Source organism: Schistocerca americana, chromosome 2 (assembly GCF_021461395.2).
Source record: "Schistocerca americana isolate TAMUIC-IGC-003095 chromosome 2, iqSchAmer2.1, whole genome shotgun sequence".
Lineage (NCBI taxonomy): Eukaryota > Metazoa > Arthropoda > Insecta > Orthoptera > Acrididae > Schistocerca > Schistocerca americana.
This window is the reverse complement of record NC_060120.1, coordinates 613,233,617-613,260,075: the sequence shown is the minus strand read 5'-3', so window position 1 is coordinate 613,260,075 and position 26,459 is coordinate 613,233,617. Positions and strand designations below refer to the sequence as shown.

General features: G+C 42.4%; 1 protein-coding gene across 1 annotated transcript in view; it reads right to left on the bottom strand.

The window, feature by feature from the left end:
* Nucleotides 1-695: 695 nt before the first annotated feature.
* Nucleotides 696-26,459, bottom strand: part of LOC124596453 (brachyurin-like) — a 58,820-nt gene continuing 33,056 nt past the window's right edge. The window contains exons 4-7 of the mRNA XM_047135586.1: nt 14,289-14,461; nt 10,253-10,345; nt 7,444-7,583; nt 696-936 (exon numbers count right to left, since the gene is read on the bottom strand). Of these exons, the coding sequence (XP_046991542.1) occupies nt 763-936; nt 7,444-7,583; nt 10,253-10,345; nt 14,289-14,461 (580 nt within the window). The 3' untranslated portion in view covers nt 696-762. The remainder of the gene's footprint in view (nt 937-7,443; nt 7,584-10,252; nt 10,346-14,288; nt 14,462-26,459) is intronic.

Genomic DNA, 26,459 nt, shown 5'->3' with positions numbered 1-26,459 from the left:
CTCTACGTAGTCGCCGTTCTGACTCAGACATTCGTCGTAGCGTTGTACCAACTTTCCAATACCCTCATTATAGAAGGCAACCGCCAGTGCTTTCCGCCAATTCTCTACGCTGGCCTAAAGCTCGTTGTCTGTGCCAAAATGTTGTCTTCATGGCCAGCGGTTCGTTTGAGCAGAGATGAAACTCAGTGGGAGACAATTACGGGCTGTATTGTGGGTAACCAAACATTTCCAATTGAAATGATGCAGGAACATCTTCATTGCCCCTGCAGAATGAGGTTGAGAATTGTCTTGAGGAAGAAACCGCATGACTGTTACGTAATGTTGGTTGCATAGCTTCAGGGGAAAAATCTCAACAGGCCCTCATACTTGGCGGGAGACACTATTTTCTATAACATCTTTACGCGCTCACTGAGAGCTCAGGAATGAAAAGAGCGACATAATTCTACCTAGAGTCATACTAGAGACACTGTCCAACACATCTTTGCAAAGCTTTATCGGATTTTCGTAGTCGTTTTCATTTCGCGACCGATTGTAACTTACTCTCTGGACAGCCCTCGTATAAAGCCGACAGCCACACTTTGAGTCGCTGCTCTCGTGGACGCTCTTACCTTTATTACAGCTCGAACATACCCGGACACTAGGAAAATCCTCTGGCTCGACAAAGGACGAGGTTAAATGAAATCGCAACTATGAACTTGTTTTTACAGCGTAGTTTATTGTCTTGGTGTACAAACTGGATCTACTTTCTCATCTGCAGCGATCTCAGCGCCCAGCGTGGACTGAGTTCTCGTTGATCCAGTCGATGTAGGTGGTGACGCGCGCGTAGGCTCCTGGGTACCCAAGTGAACAGCCGTAGTCAGACCCAAAAGACACCACGCCCACTTGCGTGATTTGGCCGTCTTCCTCTAGTACTACCAGAGGGCCGCCGCTGTCGCCCTAAGGCACACAGAAAACATTATGTCGCCTGCCTTACACAAACACAGATGTTACATAAACGCCACAAGTAGTGGAACTGTGAAAATATCACGTTCACAGATGAAGTATCCCAGCTCGAATGGGTAATACCAAATATAAAGTTATTTTAAAATTCGCGAATGTGACTGGTTCAAAAATGGTTCAAATGGCTCTGAGCACTATGGGACTTAACATCTGAGGTCATCGGTCCCCTAGAACTTAGAACTACTTAAACCTAACTAACCTAAGGACATCACACACATCCATGCCCGAGGCAGGATTCGAACCTGCGACCGTAGCGGTCTCGCGGTTCCAGACTGACGCGCCTAGAACCGTACGGCCACTCCGGCCGGCCGAATGTGACTGGTATGCAACTCATTAAGGTAACTTACATTTAAAGTTCTGAATTTGTGTTCGATCGATGTTTGAATTTTAACGAATCTAAATATTGCACTGTGATGGTGCGACCTCTGATTGGAGAGGATAAATCTAACATCGGGCAATTAATACAGAAGACGACTTCATGAGAACTCTGAGACGTGCAGAACATAGACAAATATCAGTGGATAGAACACCTCTCAAGTTTCTAATCACATTATAGGCTCTCGAATGGGCGCCACTTATGACGCAACAAACCTCAATACGTGAGTGCTACTCATTGAAGTCGCAGCTGTTGATGTAGCATTCTCAACACCAACGTTTTGGAGATTCCCGATTCTCGCGCAGTTTGTCTGCTACTGATGTGCGGATAGGCGCGACAGCAGCTAAAACACCTACTTGGGCATCATCATTTGTTGCAGGTCGTGGTTGACGTTTCACATGTGGCTGAACACTTCCTGTTTCCTTAAATAACGTAACTATCCGGCCTACAGTCCGGACACTTGAATTATGTCGTCCAGGATACCCAGCAGCATACATAGCACACGCCCGTTGGGAATTTTGATCATACATCAACACGATATTGACCTTTTCCGCAATTGGTAAACGGTCCATTTTAACCCGAGTAATGTATCACGAAGCAAATACCGTCCGCACTGGCGGAATGTTACGTGATACCACGTACTTATACGTTTGTGATTATTACAGCGTCATCTATCACAAAGCGAAAAAAGTGGTCCAACTAAAACATTCGTATTTCTTTACGTACTACACGAAAATGTAATAAAAATGGGGGTTCCTATTTAAAAAACCGCAGTTGATATCCGTTTGACCTATGGCAGCGCCATCTAGCGGGCCAACCATAGCGCCATCTGGTTTCCCTCTTCAAGCTAGACAAGTTTCATTCTTTGTAGTTTTTTCGTTTGACGCTTATTTCGTGAGATATGATTTTCTTATGGTATTTGATGTTGCTGTAAACTGTAGCCACACAGTCTAAGCAATAGGGCATAATTATCTCATGCCTCACTATAGCACCCACAGTTGTTAACAACGATCAACCAATACAAGTTTTAAATAATAAGATATCGCACAGTTGATATTTTATGTGGTGTTTACAAGGCGTTTGATTGTACTCTCTTAGAAAGGAATTTTAAGGAACTGATAGCTTTACAGCCGAATTAGAACTTTTTGCAAACGACCCTTGTGTTATAATTAAATTCTTCCCGAGACATTTAAGTCCCATCTTTATCTACCATAATGATAGAAGCTGAAGAAATGAATTAAAACTTCTGCCGCGGCCGGGGCTCGAATCCGAAGAAATGCTGACCCTTAGCACTACCGCAACTCTTTGGTTAATTGTCCTGCACAAACTACTCATGTCGAATGCCCTACACAGCACTCAGTTCAATTCATATCTTCAGCTAATTTTCCCCCTAAATTGTCACTATTGCCAAGGCTCTCCGGCATTGGAATAACACTCCAGCGTTGAACGTACCTGCACTACAGGTTATCTTATACAAGACTTCCCCATTACGTCCAACGCTGGATTGTTATTCCAATGCCGGGGAGCCCTGGCAAAAGTGACGAATTAGGGGGAAAATAAGCTGAAGATACGAAGTTCGTGTTGGGGAGGGCGTTCTACTCGGGTAATTCGTGCAGCACTCTTGACCATGTAATTACTATCGCGTAACGCTCAGCGGTGGTGTAATGGTCACCATTTCTCCCTACTAAGTAAGGAGACCCAGGTTCGAGTCCCGACCATGACACAAATTTTAATTCATTTCTCTTCAGATTCTATCATTATCGTAGATACTAGCGTTGCTTGAACAAATTTCGGCATTGCAGCCGGTTGTCGTACAATACATTCCACGATATTCCAGCTGGGTGCCTGCGTGTCATCCCCAAGTGAGCCATCGAAGACTGTCCGCAATAAACAGTATAGAGCACCATGAGTTTTCCGCGCGTGTGTCAAAATCATGATGACGGACTACATTACCCGGCGGCAGCGTCCTCGCTGGTGGAACTACGGAACTCAGCAGTCCTCTTCATTGCCACCCTGTCATCTACGATAGCACACTTTCTCGGATCAGTGAAGAACGATTTGTTATTGCGGAAGGGCGGAATCAACAAAATACCAACGTGGTATGGCTTACGTAAGTTAGACCATACGCACCGTGAAAGAACGCTCCGCTTAACATCGACGCTGCAGTCGTTGTTTATAACCAAGCAGGTCCACTATTCCTGAACATCGTATTTCCACTGGACATACAGTGGAGAAAGAACAGTGATGCTGACCACAGGAACACCTTTTTTGGACTCCATTATTAAAGTAATCGTGGAAATTCGCCCGGAGGAAAAGCGGATGAACCGTGATAGCGGCTGCCAGTTGGACAGCGGATGGAACCCTGTCATCTGCAAGATCTGCTCTAATCGAAGACGACAGAGAGCGGCGACGGTCACGGCACTACGTCTGTCTGTCAGTTTGATTTGACGCATGCGCGGAATACTCACAGTGCGCTATACTGAACGAGGGCCTGCTGAAAAGTAATGCTTCCGAATTTTTTATGTGGAAACCCTTAAAGCTTTTTAAATAAAACTTCCGTAATTAACATTCTACATCTTTATTTTTCTTGTCTGCGTATTTAATTCTCAATAGAACTACCCGACTAACGAACAAAATTTCTACAACGAGAGACCAGCTTGTTGACGCTTAGAAAGTTTGACTTTGTTGTCGGAGTCACAACCTCACCTCTGCTTCCATCAGTTGATCACTATCAAAGTGAAGTCTTCGAAGATGTTCATTAAGCTTTGGAACCAAATGGAAATCGGATGCGGTCAGGTCTGGGCTGTATGGAGGATGGTCGATGACAATGAACACAAGGCGCCGGATCGTTGCAGTGTTCGTGTGTGGTCTTCATTGTAATGCTGAAGCCGGCCGAAGTGGCCGTACGGTTAAAGGCGCTGCAGTCTGGAACCGTAAGACCGCTACGGTCGCAGGTTCGAATCCTGCCTCGGGCATTGATGTTTGTGATGTCCTTAGGTTAGTTAGGTTTAACTAGTTCTAAGTTCTAGGGGACTAATGACCTCAGCAGTTGAGTCCCATAGTGCTCAGAGCCATTTGAACCATTGTAATGCTGAAGGAGAGAGTGTTCCATGCCGGAACGAACTCTTCGAATTCGAAACTTGTTTACAGCATGCTGCTTCTCACGCGCCGACATAGTTACGTCACACACCGCCGCGTTACACGCTAAGATTCGGAACCCTCTCCCGGCAGAGGGTTGAAACTTGTGTCAGTGAAGAGGTAAGTCGAGCTACTAATGTGAGTGAAATGTAATACCTCAAACGATTTTGAGAACAGAATAAAAAATTCGGAGGCATTAGTTTTCAGCACGCCCTCGTACGTTGGTGGACGAAGGACGTCTTCGTTAGTCTTCGATGGCTCACCTGAAGATGACAGGCAGGTGCGCAGTGGAAATATCGTGGAATGTATTTTACGACGACTGGTTGAAATTCCCAATATTTGTTTGATCTTTTAATTCTCCGGCAAAATTTTAAAATTCACATCGGTATTAGCCTTATAAATAGTCCCATTAGCGAGAAAGCGACAGAAGAAATTTTAAATGATGTTTTGAAAAGAATGGTTAAATGCTTCTCAGAAAACGGACTCTCCTCATGTTTGGAAAAGACACGCTTTATTCAGTTCTGTTCAACAACTAGAGCCATACCAACGTAGCACATGAGCAGGAGTCAATAAGCGGGTAAAATGCTTCAAATATTGAATACACATATCGATGAAAACTTGAAGTAAAAGAAGCATGTTACTGAGCTTCGCAAAGTGCAACTACTTTTGCTCTTTGTATAATTGCTAATCTTGGAAACAAACGAGTTAACCTGTGAAATATTTTGCATATAGCCACTCAACAATGTCTTAAGGAATAATTATCTGGGGTAACTCACCACTTGGAAATGAAATACTGACAGCATAAAAGCGAGCAGTAAGGATAATATGTGGTCTTCAGCCCCGGCCATCATGTATGTGCCTCTTAAAGGAACTAGGCGTTTCAACTGTGCCGTCACAATAAATACATTCGCTAATGAAATTCGCCATAACTAATCAATCTCAATTTGAGGAGAACTGTAACCAACAGCATTAGAGGGAACACTATGTTTATTACACATTATTAAAGCTGTTAGTTCTTCAGAAATTAGTTCAATATGCAGCAACAAAAACCTTTGATCATTTGTCGAATAACATAAAAGGTCTGGCTGATAGGCACTACTTCTCTGCTGCCTCCCAAATAACACAGGCGCTCTCCTGCTTGCCTTGTCGGACTGCCCGTCCATGAAGAAAGCGTGCTGCAGAGAAAAGGCTTATCCCGAGCCTGTGGGATTATTTCCACAATCAATCTTTCAAGCAGAGCTCTTGCTCTTTCGCAAATTGTAACTTTGTGCGACGATTCCTTCCCGTGGTGGTGATAAGTTCCTGTGTAACCAAATTGCTGAGGTCATCGGTCCCTAGGCTTACACACTACTTAATCTAACCTAAACTAACTCACGCTAAGGACAACAGACACATCCGTGCCCGAGAGAGGACTCGAACCTTCGACAAGGGGGCAACCGCGCGAACCGTGGCAAGGCGCTTCCTTCCGGGACACCCTGTATTTGCAGCAAGCTCCCGATTATTCAGGTGGAGGGGGAGGGGGGGGGGGGGTATTAGTGCATAGTTAGACAATTTTTGAAAAGGTAAGAAAAACGAATGCTGTCGTTTTCTGTTATAATTGTAATGAACGTTTTCTTTCAGGCTGCAACATTAGGCATGAGATTCACGTTTTACCACTGCAAGCTATGCGGACCTATATACCGCCGCCGGTCGTCCTTGAAATATTTTTCCGTTGTTTCCCGTATGTTAGACAAAACACGAAGACACTACTGTTGTCACACTACAGTGACCGATTTTGCCTACCTTATTCCCTTGGAGCTAAGGTTCGATAACTTCGACTGATTCTGCTAATAATGCAAGCAGTGCAATGGGTTTTCATATATGATATGTAGCATGTTTTATAAACACTGATAAATATCAGATTTGGATTAGATGTGGGGCTCGAAAAATGCCTCTGAGCACTATGGGACTTAACAGCTATGGTCATCTGTCCCCTAGAACGTAGAAATACTTAAACCTAACTAACCTAAGGACATCACACAACACCCAGGCATCACGAGGCAGAGAAAATCCCTGACCCCGCCGGGAATCGAACCCGGGAACCCGGGCGCGGAAAGCGAGAACGCTACCGCACAACCACGAGCTGCGGCCGATCAGATGTGTATTTTGGGTGATCTGTGCTTCTCGGTTGCAGTGCTCATATCTTTGTATGTTTCTCCGAGCACTATTTACTCCCCTTTAAACGAAGCAATCGTTTGGATGCTTGTGTGCAGTCTGTGATTCAATTCTAGTACCTATGCACAGAGAGTATGGGCAGAGGTTTGGATCAAACTTTGAATGTCACATGAACAAGTGTTCAGTCGAAATGAGTTTGATCGAGGGTCATTTAAGTATAGGTTAGTTAGAATGTACTTCGATTCAGAACTTATATTAAAAAGATAACTACCACTCAAAATGGTTCAAATGGCACTGAGCACTATGGGACTTAACATTTGAGGTCATCAGTCCCCTAGAGCTTAGAACTACTTAAACCTAACTAACCTAAGGACATCACACACATCCATGCCCGAGGCAGGATTCGAACCTGCGACCGTAGCGGTCGCGCGGTTCCAGACTGAAGCGCCTAGAACCGCTCAGCCACAGCGGACGACTAACTACCACTTATTCCATTTCTTCTGGGGCAGATCTGTGAGGTGCGCTAGTGAGGGTCCGTCGTGTGAGCACTGCCTCAGGTCTCTCAGTTTGACTCCTAGCCCGACACAAATACGAACAACACGAGAGTAAAATTTTATCATCAAACATTTTCTGTCTTTATGTGTCTATTGTGCGAGACGAGTACGATGGTGCAACGTAGTAGCTACGTGTGATTATGTTGCAGGGGGATATAATCTGGAAAATGAGGTGTTACTATGCCTGCATTATGTCGCGTCCTCCATAGAGACGATACTTACATTACAAGGACTTTCATTGGTGGCACCTCTTGTGCAAATGTGGTCGATGCTGATGGCTCCAGGAAAGGCCTCCTCACAGTCTTCATTAGGGATGACGACCAGGTCTACGTACATCAGCGTAGGGCTCACGGTTTGTGACTCTGAAACATCGTTCGTAGAACGTTTTAACGTCTTTTGCAAGACGTGAATTACATCTAGTTTGTAATTCAGCAAACTTTCTTTGGTGCGTTTTCTTAACTGACCAATTTAACTTTGCAAAGAATGTATTCGTAATTGCGAATAAGACCAGACTCCAGCTGCGCAATCTACTGAGGGCAATGAAAATTTGTGCCGGACCGGGACTCGAACCCGGATTTGCCGCATACCGCGAGCGGTCGCCGTAGCCGCCTCTGCCATCCGAGCACACTTCCCGGACTGACCCAAAACTTCCATATGTTGCCGCGTGTCTATGTCCAATATTCGCACAATTGCTGTGATTCCCACACAGGGATGGACTTAACGATTATTGTCGCGGCCTTGTCTTGGCATGAAATACTATATCACAGTGTCTGTCTTTTTTACGATGTACTCCGCAATGTCCTTCAGAGATGCATGTCCACATTTCAAAAAAAGTTTTGCATCACCCCAGTTCCCAGAACTGCTGAAGATAGACGTCGAGTGTGGATATTGTATCACAGAGACAGTCCCTTTGACTGTTCAGAGATGTCACTAAAGCCGTCCAAAGATGTAAACAACCAAGCACGAGCAGAGCCTATTGGAGCGGATCCGACAGCCGATCAGTTCAAGTCCCTCCACCGGAAAGGACGTACACACCTCGTGTTGCCTGTGGTTCAACCATGCCTAGACGATCAATACAACGGTTCGATCGTGTTCACATTGTTACTTTGTGTCAGGAAGGAAGGGAACTGTCCAGGCGTCTCGGGGTGAACCAAAGCGATGTTGTTCGGACATGGAGGAGATATAGGGACACAGGATCTCTCGATGACATGCCTCGCTCAGGTCACCGAAGGGCTACTACTGCAGTGGATGACTTCTACCTACGGACTATGGGTCGGAGGAACCCTGACAGAAAGGCCACCTTGTTGAATAATGCATTTCGTGCAGCCACAAGACGTTGTGTTACGACTCAAACTGTGCGCAATAGGCTGCATGATGCGGAACTTCACTCCCGACGTCCATGACGATCTTTGCAACCACGACACCATGCAGCGCGGTACAGAACATCATGCAGCGCAGTACAGATGGGCCCAACAACAGCCGAATGGACCGCTCAGGATTGGCATCACGTTCTCTTCACCCATGAGTGTCGCATATGCCTTCAACCACACAATCGTCGGAGACATGTTTGGAGACAACCCGGTCAGGCTGAACGCCTTAAACACACTGTCCGGCGAGTGCAGCAAGGTGGAGGTTCCCTGCTGTTTTGGGGTGGCATTATGTACGCCCCTGGTGGTCATGGAAGATGCCGTAACGGCTGTACGATATGAATGCCACACTCCGACTGATAGTGCAACCATTTCGGCAGCATATTGGCGAGGTATTCGTCTTTATGGACGACAATCCGCGCACCCATCGTGTACATCTTGTGAGTGACTTCCTTCGGGATAGCGACATCACTCGACTAGAGTGGCCAGCATATTCTCCAGACATGAACCCTGTCGAACATGCCTGCGATAGATTGAAAGGGCCATTTATGGACGACGTGATCCACCAACCACTCTGAGGGATCTGTTCCGAATCGCCGTAGAGGAGTGGGACAATCTGGACCAACAGTGTCTTGATGAATTTTTGGATAGTATGCCACGACGAATACAGGCGTGCATCAATGCAGGAGGACGTGCTACTGGGTATTAGAGGTACCGGTGTGTACAGCAGTCTGGACCACCTCCTCTGAATGTATCGCTGTATGGTGGTACAACATGCAATGTGTTGTTATCATGAGCAATAAAAAGGGCGGAAATGATGTTTATGTTGATCTCTATTCCAACTTTCTGTACAGGTTCCGGGCGAAACCGAGGTGATGCAAAACTTTTTTTGATGTGTGCATTTCCTGTATTTCATACAATTGCCTACCGCAGCAGGGGCTCTTCCTTCGGACGTGTATGCATGTCTGAAGCACATTGCAAAATAAATCGTTAAAACTCAGGCACTGCAATCTAATATAGTAATTGTAGGTTTCACCTTTCAGTGAATCACAGCTTTAACCTAAGACTGTCCAAGCACAACCATGCGCTTTTACCCCAAGTCTTGCAAATATCTATATTTGTGATTTGAAAGCAATGTCCATTGAATTACTGTAAACCACTGTTCATTTATTCCAGCAATAATCATTTCGGCTTTATAGGCATTCTGAAGTGTATGTCGAAATGCTAAACTATATATGACCGACGTTTGATGTTATAGTCGAAAAAACATATTTATGATCTCATAAAACAGTTATCATGTTACAGGATATGAGTTTCTAACAGCTGGTTTATAATACGTCAACTTGTTTCTAAGACCAGAAATATGTTTTTTCCACGCTGACATATCACGTAGACTGGTCAGATTCATTGTAACATTTCAGCATCTCCATGAGAAAGGCTCTAAATGCGAAAACATAATTGTGTGAAATAAATTAGCAGTAATTTACAGTTAAATGACGGAACTTTTTTTTTAAGGAGATACGGAAAGAGAGAGAGAGAGAGAGAGAATTTCATGTTCGTTGTCCGTAGTACTTTAATTCAGCGATACATTTAGGGCAGTACTGTGGTTGACAAAAGACTTTTTGGAGGCGCCGCACACGACGTGACGCCCCCTCACTCCTTACCGTCAGACACCTTGCCCCAGCCGCTAAGGGTTGCTGTCCAGTCATTGTAAGTCTTGTCCACCTGCGACGCCAGCCTCACAGTCTTGATTGTGTCTGCGAACAAACAACGGAAGGTATCGAGTTCGTAACATAGAGTGACAACGTTCACATGCTCATGACTGATGCGACAGGCTCTACGCATGCTGTTACGTTCACCTGTAGCTAGAAATTAGAACTTCACTACGCGTCGTACTGTCAGCAGCAAATCTAAATAAGAAAAGACAGTAAAAAATATCCTCTAGTGTACAGGGGTTACTTGTAATTGAAGAACCTTTTTGAGAAACCATATCGATTAAATTAACCAAAATTTTATGAACAAAATAAGTTGAAACCACCAATAATTATTTGAATGACACCGTCTTCCCTGTTACTTCGTAGCTGCACAAATATTTTGAGCATTAATCAACACGTCCACACTCAGACCTGTCATAGAATGAGTATGCTCTAATGAAAACCACTTTTAGAACATTACAAATGAAGTCAGAAACACAATTCTAGTACTGAACACATAAGTCAAAATGTAGAGAATTAATCATTTTTACTCACAGATATAACGGTGGAAGCCTTTCTTAATTGTCGTTCAGTGAAAACTGAAGGGATGCTCAAGTTAACTTTACAATAAACATAAAAGTGCCTAAAATGAAATGTAAATAAGAATACTGTTAATATTTGCAACCAGTTTCTTCAGTTGCTACCTTCAGTTACGTTTCATCACTGTAGATAATAAAAATTCAGTATTTTGCAAGTGAATTTATTTGCCCGCATGGAACATATTTCGCCTGTACATGCAAGGCATCTTCAGTGGTCTATAACACACAGAAAAGTATATAATTAACCTGTTTTGATATGAAATGTGTAGTGATTCTTTGGCAGCTTATTTCCATTTAGCTTTTTCTGTTTACATCTGTATGAATACGTTTTATATTTACATTCATTTTTTGTTCTTTTTATGCAGCCGTTTGTTTCTCTATATGTGATAAATGAGTAATGATATAGTTGCAAATAGAATTAGCTCCATTTAAATAAGCTGCCAAAGAATCACTACGAATCTCCTATCAAAACAAGTATTCTTTGTATTGTTGTAGAGCACTGAAGATGTATAGCACTTATAGGCAAAACATGTATCGTACAAAAACATAAATTCTGTTGCAAAAGAGGGTATTTTTATTATCTATGTTGGTAAAACGTAATTAAATAAGAATAGCTATGTATGAGTCGCAGACCAGCGAAAAAATCGGTTCAATGAAGATTTCAGTAACAAGTTTGAATGCCATCTGTAACAGCCATCTTTCATGAGATTATTATTTGTAATGATTAACGGTGCTTAAACTGATTCAGCAGGTTGCTTTTCTGCCTTTTGCGTATCATATGGCCATGTCTTGGAGAAGGATTGCGCGGAGAACCAAGTATATTGTTTCTATTTCCTTTCTTTTGCGTATCAGCATCGTATATTGCTCATAACCTCAGTTAGCTATGTGATTTATGTATGTATGTTTAATTGGGGACGGATGTGCGACTGTAGGACCAGTCTACTTTTCTTGGTTTTCGTCGTAGAACATCTATTGAATTAAATGAAATTGCATGGTTTCAGAGATCTTTTTGAGTCTCAGACGTCTATGATACATATATACAGACTAAAGTGGCGAATGAAAATTTGTACCATGCCAGGATTCGCACCAAGGCCTCCTGCTCGTTGGGCAGAGGCGCTGACTCTAGCAAGGCTTTGCACAATTGCACGGACTACCTAGCACGCCACCCTACTCACTTCAAATTTCCATTCACGCCTCTTCTAACTTGGTATTCCTCCTAAAGTAGATCAGCACTGCAAAGACTCTCCAACTGAATTGGCGTAGCACCTCAGCATCGAAGGAAACGGGGTATCCTGCCTGAACCCCAGGCGTAGGTGCTTTAATCAAATGAAACAGTATGGTCCTAGAGACCTTTTCAAGTCTCAGACATCTATGATGCAGATTGAAGTGACGAATGGAAATTGTACCAAGGCTGGGACTCTAACCCGTGTCTCCTGCTCACTAGGCAGGGGCGCCAACCACTACGCCACCCTGGCACAGTGGCTTTGCACAACTGCACGGACTACCTTAGCATGACTCCCTCCTCAATGCAAACTCCCATTCACGCCTCGGCCCACTTGGTATTAAAGCACTTGGTGTTAACGTAATAAAACTCAATCCCTGAACAGTCATTCTGAAGTGGCTATAGTCAGACTGCGGTGCGCATTACAGGTTAATCAATGGTACAAATTCGTTTAAATTCTCTTAATAGCTTAAGATGAGATTGCACTGAGAGGGACCTGTGAATAGAGAGGCACTGCCTGCTCAAGATAAGAAGCACATCGACTTCACCAAGTCCATACGATATGGCAAAAAGAAGGACTGGTACTTCAAGGAAATTCAGTTACAGAATCAGTCAGTAATCAAGCAGTAGGTAACATCATTACATTAATTAAATAAAAAAGAAAAACAACTGGCATCTTTTGAGTTACATCTGTTCCACTTAAAAATTAGTAAAATGCTACAGTACTGGCCTTTAAAATTGCTACACCACGAAGATGACGTGCTACAGACTCGAAATTTAACCAACAGGAATAAGATGCTGTGATATGCAAATGATTAGCTTTTCAGAGCATTCAGACAAGGTTGGCGCCCGTGGCGACACCTACAACGTGCTGACATGAGAAGAGTTTCCAACCGATTTTTCATACACAAACAGCAGTTGACCGGCGTTGCCTGGTGAAACGTTGTTGTGATGCCTCGTGTAAGGAGGAGAAATGCGTACTATCACGTTTCCGACTTTGAGAAAGGTCGGATTGTAGCCTATGGCGATTGCGGTTTATCGTATCGCGACATTGCTGCTCGCGTTGGTCGAGATCCAATGACTGTTGGCAGAATATGGAATCGGTGGGTTCAGGAGGGTAATACGGAACGCCGTGCTGGATCCCAACGGCCTCGTGTCACTAGCAGCCGAGATGACAGGCATCTTATCCGCATGGCTGTAACGGATCGTTCAGCCACGTCTCGATCCCTGAGTCAACAGATGGGGACGTTTGCAAGACAATAACCATCTGCACGAACAGTTCGACGACGTTTGCAGCAGCATGGACTATCAGCTCGGTAATCATGGTTGCGGTTACCCTTGACGCTGCATCACAGACAGTAGCGCCTGCGATGGTGTACTCAACGACGAACCTGGGTGCACGAATAGCAAAACGTCATTTTTTCGGATGAATCCAGGTTCTGTTTACAGCATCATGATGGTCGAATCCGTGTTTTGGCGACATCTCGGTGAACGCACATTGGAAGCGTGTATTCGTCATCGCCATACTGGCGTATCACCTGGCTTGACGGTATGGGGTGTCATTGGTTACACGTCTCGGTCACCTCTTGTTCGCATTGACGGCACTTTGAACAGTGGACGGTACATTTCAGATGTGTTACAACCCGTGCCTCTATCCTTCATTCGATCCCTGCGAAACCCTACATTTCAGCAGGATAATGCACGACTGCATGTTTCAGGTCCTATAGGGGCCTTTCTGGATACAGAAAATGTTCGAATGCTGCCCTGGCCAGCACATTCTCCAGATCTCTTACCAATTGAAAACGTCTGGTCAATGGTGGCCGAGCAACTGGCTCGTCACAATACGCCAGTCACTGCCCTTGATGAACTGTGGTATCGTGTTGAAGCTGCATGGGCAGCTGTACCTGTACACGGCATCCAAGCTCTGTTTAACTCAATGACCAGGCGTATCAAGGCCGTTATTACGGCCAGAGGTGGTTGTTCTGGGTACTGATTTCTCAGGATCTCTGCACCCAAATTGCGTGAAAATGTAATCACACGTCAGTTCTAGCATAATATATTTGTCCAATGAATACACGTTTATCATCTGCATTTCTTCTTGGAGTAGCAATTTTAATGGCCAGTAGTGTATGCTGTCGTGGTGTTCGAGGTGATTATCGTTCTAATTTACGACGTATTGTCTTACCAGTAAGCGTAACCATTTCCGAGAGGTGAACGACAGCGACGTCGTTGTCCGTGGTGCTGCCGTCCGTCCAGTAGTCCGGGTGGACGACTGCGTCCGTCGAAGTCTGCGTCAGCGCCCCCTCTGGGTTTTCAGCGGACGACAATGTGCCCAGACTTATCGTGAACGACGTTGTCCTATAGGCAGGAAACAATTACCGAAGAGCATTTCATACAGCGGAATAAAAAGAGAAGTTTCTCTACTGTTTCTTGTTTTACGTCAGTTACACAGCAATAACGAATTTTGCTTTCGGGAATGAACAGGTCTAACAGAGAAGTTCTGAAAATGAGATGTAGATCAGTTGCTGTAGACAAACTGAATAATATGATGAAGGTAGTGGATAATACCAGTCTACAAAAGGTGTGAAGCTACTTGTAATGAAGACGAAGGCAAGTTTCTTTACGAGCACAAACAGGAAGATGAATTAAAGAAACTAAAAGGCATGAACACAAAACGGAAAACGACCAACGCATTGATGGATAACACTTCTTTGGCCATTGTACTGAAGGATATAAACTATTATGCAGGTTTCGTTTTCAATAGGCAAATAATAAAATTTAGTAATTTGGGTGATAAATCATATTATCCAAGTTGAAATGCTGTTTCGTAACATTTTACTTTTTGTACTGTAGAGGAGTTCCTCACAGTAGCTCGTTCCCTTCCACTACAGCGCAGTATTTATTATGTATACTATTGTATACTGCTGCTATTGTATATATATTTGTTATTTTAAGTTTTTTTAAAAAAATTAGTAGTGCTTTTCTTAATTTTAAGTTTTAACATTATGTATTGTGTGGTGTATTTGTTTTTAAAACAAATTATATTTTGATTAGATTATTATTCTCTTGCGAAGATTCAGAAATTTGTTGTGAGTTTTGCACCACTTCTTTGCGGGAAGAGCAAAGACTTTTCAAAAAACCTATGTCCTGTATGTCATATTTTATGTGTCACCTGAAATCGCTTGCAGAAGGCGTAGCGTTCTCAAGATCAAGAACAGAGTTCGCATTGACACTTAATTTATTTGTGTTGTGATCATGTTCGATCACGACCGGATATGAGACATAGCAGCTACGAACAGAGAAACCTAAGGGACCAGACAGAGTTGGAAATTTTCTTTACTACACTACACCACACATTAAAAGAAGTTGGGTTTAAATCACAAACAAGGTAAATAGCAATGCGCCATCTGCCTTAACTACGACGTTTGCAGACATGCAGTCGGTCCCTGGTAGCTGTATGAAAATTATAAAAACACCGTTATTTCTGTTGCTATTAATAGGAGATGGATAGCATAGAAATACTTTAAGTAATAAGCAGGCACTACTACATTTGAGAGCACAATAACTTATTTAATTACCTTAGTCAGTATTGCTAACAATAGGTTCAAAAATGGTTCAAATGGCTCTGAGCACTATGGGACTCAACTGCTGTGGTCATCAGTCCCCTAGAACTTAGAACTACTTAAACCTAACTAACCTAAGGACATCACACACACCCATGCCCGAGGCAGGATTCGAACCTGCGACCGTAGCAGCAGCGCGGCTCCGGACTGGAGCGCCTAGAACCGCACGGCCACCGCAGCCGGCAACAATAGGTTCCTTACAATTTCTATTTTCTATCTTTCTGGCTGTTTCCTTAAATAAAGTACTTTAACATCTTCGATATGTCATCAGCACTGAACAATAGTAATATTTTATAATAACTAATTAGTTATTACGGACCGAGCCATATGCGCGTCCGCCGTCTTTAAAAAATATCACTACTGAGTTAACAGAAGAGGATTACAATTCTTCAGCTATCAAAAAATAAGAAACACAAACTATCTATATCGATACAATTTATGAACAATTTGTATTCCGCACCGTGGCGCGTAATGTATTCTTTGAAATAACAGGTGGTCGCTGCTCAGCGACGATCTAAGAAATTTTTACACAGATGGGTTTTATGAACCTGCATGGTTAGACTATCGAATGTAAGTTTATTTAAGCTATCGAAACAGATACTAATATTACAATTGACTCATTGCATGACCACTTTGATTTGACTAGCTTAGTCTTTTGGGACCTGATGAATAAAAATTAAGGTAAACTATTTAAGATATAGAATAAGAAATGAATTGAGGAGCACAAAACTGTGCATGTTGTGCAGTCTTAATCAATTCTGTTAATATCTTTTCAGCTTACAAGGGCATCATATGCTAGCCTAGTGACTGCCTTGTAAGACGAATACTGGTTAAGGAAATAAATTGATACTGTATAACATCCACAATTTTATGTCTTTCGCTTACAGTTGAATCAGTGAGCTGGAATAGCGGTCATATCTCAGAAAACAAATCTTTCAGGACACAAAAAACTGTTTTAGTACACAATGGGCTTAAGTATGGTATCGTGGAGTTGCTATGTAGCAATAGGCCCCAGGATGACACAACATACCGTACTTAAGCCATCGAGTGTGGTCAATTATCCAGTTTGAACGTACTGGAATGACGCTTTTTCGAAAATGATAATTACTGACGCAACAAGTGTTCTGTCTGCAGCAGAAGGATTGTGTTATGCAATTTTATGTTATTCATATTTGTTATATCAATAAGAGAGTGTGTTATCAGCGCATAGGTCTATTCATAATGTATGAAAAATACAACCACAATCAAAACGTGGCAAAGTATGCAATGGGTGGTATCCTTCGATCATCTTTATCCTGTCCATCCTTCGGTGGCCTCTGGCAGATGCTGTTATAAATGGTATAAAATATTTCCGCTCGTCAAGCATGTAGGGCACGATTTTCTTTATATCATCTAGTTATCTCTCTTTTTTTATTGGGTCAGATCCAATCTATGCTTGTTCATATGGAAGACGTGCCTGGCATCCTACTTTGAGCTGTGGAAACTGGAAAGCAGTGAGTCCATAAATGAAGTGGCTGTACGTAAATATCTGAAACTTCAGTTTGTTTTGCAGTCATAAGAGCGCATGGAGATATCATCGCTTTTGTAGTGGTTTGGCCACCAGGCCTTAAGTCCAGACTATCGTCAGTTTCCACGTTTATGATGCGAAAGTTCTGGTTCTGACACGATGAACATATCAATGTTTCACACTCCTCACGATTCATCTCGAGACATAGCCCCTTCTCTGACTCAATACCAATCCAACGACCACTTATGTTGATGGGACATGACCCCTTCTTACACCCAACGACGCATACAGATATAAAGGTCAGTTATCTGTGGATAACACAGTTTGAAGAAAAGTGGACGTGCCCCTTTTGGGTTTGGACATGCCTCTTTTTTTCATGTCACCGATTCAGTTATGAAGTTGTTCACCAAGAAGAGACAGAACATTTACCTAACATAAAATTGTATAGGTGCGATGAAGGAATAAAAACACATGTAACAAGAAGAAAGTAAAGTTTTCATATGAGAGAGAAAATATTCTCTGCACTCATGGAGAAGTAGCTGAAGAAAACATTTGTGTGGTGGAGTGTAAAGTACATGGTGGTCTCCTCTCTTCAGAGAAGTGAAGGGCAGTTTTCAGGTGTTTCATCGTATAAAATACTTTCACGGCCGGTATTGGCGTATGAATTTTGTTTTGTAGGCGTCAAAGAGTGCTCCAAGACGTATTTCTATGACAACGTTTCCGTCTCTAGTGTTGGGGGACACCATCCGAGGCTACGAAGACTCAGATAGCAGTTTCAGACTTGAGAATATGGGCTTGTTGAGTTTATTTAACTTTGAAACTGTTGACCGGTCCTTATAGCTTCTGACTGTCCCCCCAGCACTAGGAGATGGGACGTTAGGCATAGAATTAAGCCTTGGACCACCACCCAATGTCTACGAAACAAAATTCATCAAACGTTTAGGAGTTTTTGAAGAGTGAATCTACAGTGAAATCGGAGGTGGAAATAACAGAGAAAAAAGCGGTTAAAAAAAAGACTAAATCAGGAAAGACAAGTACGAACTGAAGACTGAACATCTCAAGGAGATGGCTTTCCCTCACATTTAATCACAGCATAGGTAACCACCATTGGTGATGCAGAACGTCCTGTTGTACGGATAAATGTCACAAAGCTTTGTTTAGCGACGAGAGCATATTCAGCCCTGGAGTCAAATGTGCTTATCTGCGGGTGCGGTGCGCACAGGAGAGCGGAAACTATTGTAGTGTATCAGGCAACAGCATACTGGGCCAAATCGAGGCATCATGGTGTGGGAGCCGTAGCCTGAATGACAGTACCACCTCTGGTGCTGGCTAAGGGAGAGGATACCTGTAGAATACCATCTAGGCAATTCTGTTACCGCACCTGCGTTATGGAGATGTGTTCTCCAGTAGAACAGTGCCTGAGAACGTACTGCTCGCTTTATGTAATGCACTCTTCGTGGTATTTTAGTCCCATCGCAATCACCTAAAATTTCGCGCGCCTTGCTCGTGCGAAGCGATGTCAGGTTGACTCTACATTATAGGGGACATTCCTTGACCAAACGCAACACCATATGGAAGCAGCTTGGATGACTATCTTCTGAGATGACATCGGATACTTTCATGGTCCCGTCTACGCACAGTTACAGAGGTATTGTACCTTGCGATTAGTGTAACACACGATCCCTACAATGTGCGAATATTGTGGATCCATTGCTCCTGAATGCTCATTCTCCACGGTTTGCTAATCAACACAAGAAAATAAAGATGGTTGGGATACTGAAAAAAATGTTGCATGGTTGCAACATCAGGTAAATTTCAATGCTCTAGTCCGACAAGAAAGGAATTCCTTATTATCACGTTTTATATTTTCATTTATAAACTATCCGACAGCGTTATTTCCGAGAAAGTGGGTAAATGAAAAGTGCCAAATTCAAATGGCTCTAAGCACTATGGTACTTAACATCGGACGTCATCAGTCCCCTAGACTTAGAACTACGTAAACCTAACTAACATAAGGACATAACACACATCCATGCCCGAGGCAGGATTCGAACCTGTGACCGTAGCAGCAGCGCGTTTCCGGACTGAAGGACCTGAAACCACCCGGTCAAGCGGCCGGCGAAAAGTGCCAATTCGGACCAATACGTTTCAGGTCGCGCAGTGTGAACCACATCTGCAGCATCTCGTAAACATCCAAGGTCCTATCCAAACTTATGCTGCACGTTATAGAGCGTCAGTCTGGTTTTCAGACAAATAGTAGGTGAGCTGCTAGTGGAGCAGTGAGGTTCTCAAATGACGATACACAGCAGGAACTTACCAGTGGCAGAATATGTACGGGGTGATTATAATAAAAGTTAAACTTTCAAACCGCTGTAGAAATAACACCACTGGTCAGAATGACGTCAAATTGCAACTGAATATTATCGGAGAAGGGGAAAAACGTATGGCAGAAGAAAAATAAATAGTTACAAAATGTAGCAGTAGATGGCGCTGTAAGCATCATAATTTAATAGTGGTCGACTACAAATCAATCATACAACAATGCCTAAGGTGTACGTTTCACTTTAAACGAACTGTACTACTCAATGTGGATGGGTGTATTGGTGTGAGACTGTTAGTTACGTAAGCCCATCCACCACGGCAAAGGCATACCACATCGGATGGGAAACATCGGTTTTTAATTGGCCTGAGACCAAAAAACGCATTAAAAACATAAATCAATCTGTTTTTAATTGTCCTGAGGCCAAAAAACCACAGAAAAAACACCAGTCAAAGTCAAATCGGATTATTAACTTCCGTGTGACTGTCGCAAAACATGTTCAGTATGGTGACCACCGTTTTCTGCAAAAAGTTGAAATCGAGAAACAACATTTTCCACAACAAATCGATGTGTTTTCGCGGTCACGTTCAGAATGTGTTGCTCAATGCGTGCCTTCAATGTAGTTAAATTCGCAATTGGAACACTGAACACATCTTTCAGATAGCCCCACAGCCAGAAGTCACATGGATTAAGATCAGGGAAATGGCGGCTGATAATTCTAGCATTTCCGAAAGGCGCTCCAGCAGCTGCTTAACTGGATTTTCAATGTGCGGAGGTGCGCCATCTTGCATAAAAATGATCCCATCGACACATCCACGCTGTTGGAGAGTTGGAATGACGTGGTTATGCAAAAGACACTCATAGCGTCTACCAGTGACCGTACAGGTAACAGGACCGGAAGCAACCGTCTCATTGAAAAAATGTGGCCCTATGATAAATGATGCCATAAACCCGCACCACACAGTGACTTTTTCAGGATGAAGTGGTACTGGTTGATTTGCGTGTGGCCTTTTCGTTGCACATACTCGACAATTCTGTGTATTGACATATCCTGTCAGATCGGAGTGGACTTCGTCTGTCCACAAAATCTCCCACAGCCAATCATTTTTCACTTCCATGCGACGAAGAAAATCTAAAGCAAAGGTCTCTCTTGCTGGCAGTTCAACAGGAAGCAACTCGTGCACATGGGCAATTTTGAATGGATAGCAAATAAGGATGTTTTGTAGGATTTTATGCACCTTGTTCACGGGTATGTCCAATGTCGGGCATTTCTCTGTGCACTACACGTTTGCACCCCAACACTCGTCTCCTCCTGCTTTGCTGTGGCTCCTGCTCCCACTGACGAATCAGTTCGTTTCCTCCCTCCACCAGGTTGCACACCAAAAGATTTCGTCATTTCGAATTTCCGAATCATTTTCTCCAGACCCACGGCAGTCATCGGACCAACGCCTTTCTTCAAACCCTTCAGTGTGAGGCCGTAGTGCCTTCGCATCGCTCCTGTCACTTGTTAGGACGATATCGTTATAGGCATGAGTCACCAACAGATGTCACCAGCTGACATGGACCTGATTTACAGAGCTGCACGTAGTTGTACTAGTAGGCGGCAGAGGTCAGCAGTTGACGGACAGTGCTAGCAGTCGTAGTCACAACAATGTTGTAAAGTTACGTTTGATTAATATTTAATGTATTTGCATAATTCTAATTGTTTTATATGTGTAGTAATTATCAGTGTGAGTGTTGTATGAGTGAAGAAGAACAGAAGTAAATGAAAATTGTTTTGTTTATTCACGAAGTACCAGTTAAACTATACAGGGGATTTACTATAATTAAATGTGCAGTCAGTTTATGGTACTAATAAATCGTGAGTAGAACACAAATTAATCGGTAATTTCAGAAGGAGTAATTTTATATTTGATACTTTTCTAAATTCAGTTATTTAGCAATTGCCATAGAAAGAAATGTTTTACTATGATTGGTCATTGAAGTAAAGTGCGGGTTAGCGCGGGATAATACTGCAACCTGATTTGCTGTTTGTGATATCAGCCAATCCGAAAAATGCAGGCTCGCGCCAATCTATGCTGGGAACAAAGCCTTAGGAGGGTCGGGGCTGAAGGTTCGAAGTAGTAACATCTCATTGAATGCAGCTCCGACGAGAGTACTGTAAAATCGCGGAAAAATACTAATTACGAGTTCGCGAAGTAGTACAAAGTGTATTTAAGTGAACGGTATAGTGGGAGTCGTGTGGAATTTCGGACGGAATATCAAAATTATTGCTTTTGACTGTTAGTTAAAACCGCGTGGCGTGTTGTGCAATCTAAGACTGGAACAGGTATTACGTGTAGAGCAGAGTGCACAACATTTGAGCGAGCATTTTCGTAACTAAACGATCCGGTGAACTCTATTAACTTCGGTAACGGGTGTAAATACCATAAAGTGGCTATGTGTGTGATCGTGGTGTGCGTGTGAACTTTACATTTTGTTGCCACTTAGTACGGACTTGGCAGTATTAACTGTGATCTTTATCGTAAAAATACCTGAAAATATACATCGCCAAGTTAAAACTTTTATTTCAGTAGCTAGCCACATCCCGTTTACCGGACAATTCTATGTATGTTGCGACCTGCAATAGACAGTAGTGGTCTAGTATTTTCTACTACAGCTTTTAGCTAGACAAATGAACATTGCTGGACACTGGCAGGGCGGTAAAAAGTCACGTGCCGCGCCGCAAGTGTCCGGAACTTCTGCAGAGCGACGTGTGCACAGTCATCCTTGTTTTAATACGGCTTTACAAGAAGAGTGCGATCCTGCATTGAGACAGCCATGGCGAACATCGCAGACGCGAAAGGAGGAAAAGCTGTGTACTCGGTGTCTTTATACCAACTGCAGTGGGTCGTGCACATGACAGGTATTTTCATTTACTTATTCTGATGCATACAGCGCTATCAATTTTCACACTATTTTTTTTCTTTTGCCATACTTTTCCTCTTTTTCCGATAATATTCCGTTGCAATTTGACGTCATCCAAAGCAGTGGTGTTATTTCTACGGCGTTTTGAAAGTTTAACTTTAATTATAATCACCTCGCATGTGTGAGGGTGGATGAGAGTGAGTGAGTGACTGATGTATGTTTGAGCAAGTTAATGCAGTTTACTTTCTCCTTTTATAAGGCATGGGTAAAAATTCTCCGTTTGTGAAACTTGTACTCACAAGGGGGAGGCTTCAGATAAGCACAACCGACTTGGCTCATATTTGGCAGGTCGCTTGTGTGCAATCTAAAATGACAGGGAAGAAATCTTTAAGTCTTTTCGACTTCCGCTTATGTACCGACGGTATAAAGGCCATGGTAGGAAAACGCCACTTGCATACCGACCAATGGCTGGTGAGTATAGAATCTGTGTTGGATTCCCAAGCACATTCTTTTTTTCATTTTTATTAAGTCCTTTTCGAAAATGGTAGGAACAGTAGGGTAAATAAGCTAAGTAAATTATTAATGAACTATAACAAGGTGGGAAAAAATTTTTCAAATGACTTGGGTTAGTAAATTCTGGTCGGTTTGCAATGGTTCTTTCGATCACTTAGTTGCATGCCTTCCATTTCTTTCGAACAACTACATGGGTGGTACTTGTCACATAATATTAGGAGCAAATATTCTCGGAGCAGGAAGAACATTTAATGCATTCAATCTTCGCGCAACTAACGCTCCTTCCGAGGAATATGGGGAAAACATATTTCGTTTACATTTAAAAATATTTCTTTTTTGGGAATTAAATTTGATACTTGCCACACATGCGATAACAATGCCTGAAAAGTCGGCGCTGAAAGTTGAACGTGAATTATGCAGTTAACTGTTATTGCATCCATGCGGAATGCCTGTTGGATTTTCAGAACATAGAATAGTTTGTCTTTTATTTAAACAGTGAGCTCCAACATGGGAGTGGAAACATGAAAATGAGTGGGCAGTTACTTGAAGATGGGCACAGGCCCGAAACCGTTCGCGTCTTAAGTCACCTTCAGTTGTGAGTGGTAGCGGATCTTATTCTACACCATGTAAAGTAAAGGAACAGTCACAGAGTTCAACAGCACCTATTATGTATAAAATTAACAGAGAAATGGAATGACAGCTAGAACCACTCCTGAGAGAGAATGAGTTTTGGTTCCGGAGAAACCAAAGAACACACGAGGCGTTACTGAGCACTATTTAGTTTTGGAGCCAGATTGAAGAAAGGCAGATGCACGTTTGTAATATTTGTAGATTTAAAAAAAATCTTTAGAATATGTCAAGTGGAATACACCTTTGAACCCCTGAAATCATCACGAGTAGTATATAGAAGCAACATTTTATCTGCAGCATGTAATCGTACATAAATCAGACTGCAGTCGTAAGTAGAAGGTCATGATAGGCAGGCAATAATTGAGAAAAGATTGAGATAAGAGCTCACCCCACCTATTATATTAATTACTCTGTACATAGAGAAAGCAGGAATGGACTCAAGAAAATTTCTGGGAGAAGAAATAAAATTTTGAGCTTTCTATAAAAATATCTATAAATGAAAATACGGAATATCCTTTATCAATAACTTTCTCCTCGTGTAACGCTTACTTTAGATAACGTATTCAACTGCTGAACAATACTGTTAGTGGACCCTGTGTTGCGTATGTGAACTGTGTCGTGTAAGAAATCTTTAAACTTAGTGAAATAATAAATTTTAAGTAATCATAACTAATCTAAATAAATACCAAAAGTAGCTATTTGTGAACTAAGTGAAAAAAATTAACTGAAACGCAGTGCTGAAGTACATTATGAAAGTTGCGTGACATGAAGTGCAATTTCTGACTGGAAATGTCCACAGCAATAAAATAATGTTCTACTCGGAACGCTCCACTGTCAATTAGTCTGCTTGCTTAGCACAACACCTGATAATTCTGACTACGAACTGTTTCCTTACAAAAATGCAAAGTGAAATTTGCCCTGAAATAAAGGTAACTTATCGCATGCTCAACATGTTGTTAGGAAGAACTACGCTTACAGCTGGTAAAATTGTTGTTTATCGAAACATAACAGGCTTTGCGACTTAAAGCCGCGACATCAGGTGCAACCTACACGGTAAAAAGTAAAGTACAGTCTCACCACAGTTTACGGATATTAAAATTAGTAAAGGAACGTCTAAAATATCCTCTCAACGTTAAAAGATCATAGACATACCCATTACTCCTAGTCAAAATTTCTATTCAGAGAATATCGTCAATATTAAGTCGAGCGTAAGGTATCGACGAGCTCCATTCTTTAAAATTTGCCAGCACCTAAAAAGAAAATATTTTACAGCGAGCGGACGCTAAAAGTTTTTAAAAAGGTGCCGGACTGGCGACAAAAAAATTGTCACTGCTAACATGATTAGTCGCAGCACTATGCATAGTAATTTGCATAGAGCTGCGACAAATCATGTTAGCAGTGACAATTTTTTTATCAGTGTTTCTTTTCTCGTCGATTCTACGGAGAACCTCCTCATTCCTTACCTTATAAGTCCACCTAATTTTCAACATTCTTCTGTAGCACTACACTTCAAATTCTTCGGTTCTCTGCTGTTCCTGTTTCCCCACAGTCCATGTGTAACACCATACAAAGCTGCGCTCCAAACGTACACTCTCAGAAATTTCTTATTCAAATTAAGACATGTGTTTGATAATAGTAGACTTCTCTTGGCCAGAATTTCCATTTTTTCCAGTGGGAGTCTGCTTTTTAAGTCCTCTTGCACCGTCCGTCATGGAGTTTCTGCTGCCTAGATAGGAGAATTCATTAACTTCGTAATCGCCAATTACGATGATAAGTTTATCGCTGTTCTCATTTCTGCTACTTCTCGTTACTTTCGTGTTAGTTCCATTTACTCTCAATCTACATTCTGTACTCATTAGACTATTCATTCCATTCAACAGATCCTGTAATTCTACTTCACTTTCACTGAGGATAGCAATATCATCAGGGAGTCTTAACATTGATATCCCTTCACCTTGAACTTTAACCTCTCTATTGAACTTTTCTTTTACTTCCGTCATTGCTTCTTCGACGTGTAGACTGAATAGCATGGGCGAACGAGTACATCCTTTTCATCGTGTAGATTGAACAGCATGGGCGAAAGACTACACCGCTGTCTTACATCCTTTTAAATCCGAGTACTTCGTTCTTGGCCTTCCACTGTTATTGTTCCCTCTTGGTTCTCATACATATTTTATATTACCTACCTTTCCCTATTGTTTACCACAATTTTTCTCAGTATGTCGATCATTTTTCACCATTTTACGAAATCAAACGCTTTTCCAGGTGGACATATCCTGTGAACGTATCTTGATTTTTCTTCAGTTTCCCTTCGATTGTCAACCACAACGATGGAACTGCCTCTCCGGCGCCTTTACCTTTCCTAAGGCGAGATTGATCGTCGTCTGACAGATCCTCAATTTTCTTTTCCATTCTGTATATTTTTGTCAGCAACTTGGATGCAAGAGTTATTAAGGTGATTGTGCGACAATCCTCGCACTTGTCGGCTCTTGCTATCTTGGGAACTGAGAGGATGATATTTTTCCGAAAGTGTGATGGTATATAGCCAGTCTCATAAATTCTACACACCCAGCGTGAATAATCGTTTTGTTGCCACTTACTCCAATAATTTTATAAATTCCGATGGAATGTTATTTATCCCTTCCGGCTTATTTAAAGTCTTCCACAGCCTTCTAAATTATGATTCTAATACTGTATCCCCTGTCTCTTCCTCCTGTTTCTTCTTCTATTACCTCCTCAGACAAGTCCTCCCCCTCACTGAGTCCCTCAATGTACTCTTTCCACCTATTCGCTCTCTCCTCTTTAACAGTGAAATTCACATTGCATTCTTAATGTTACCTCCCCTGCTTTTAATTT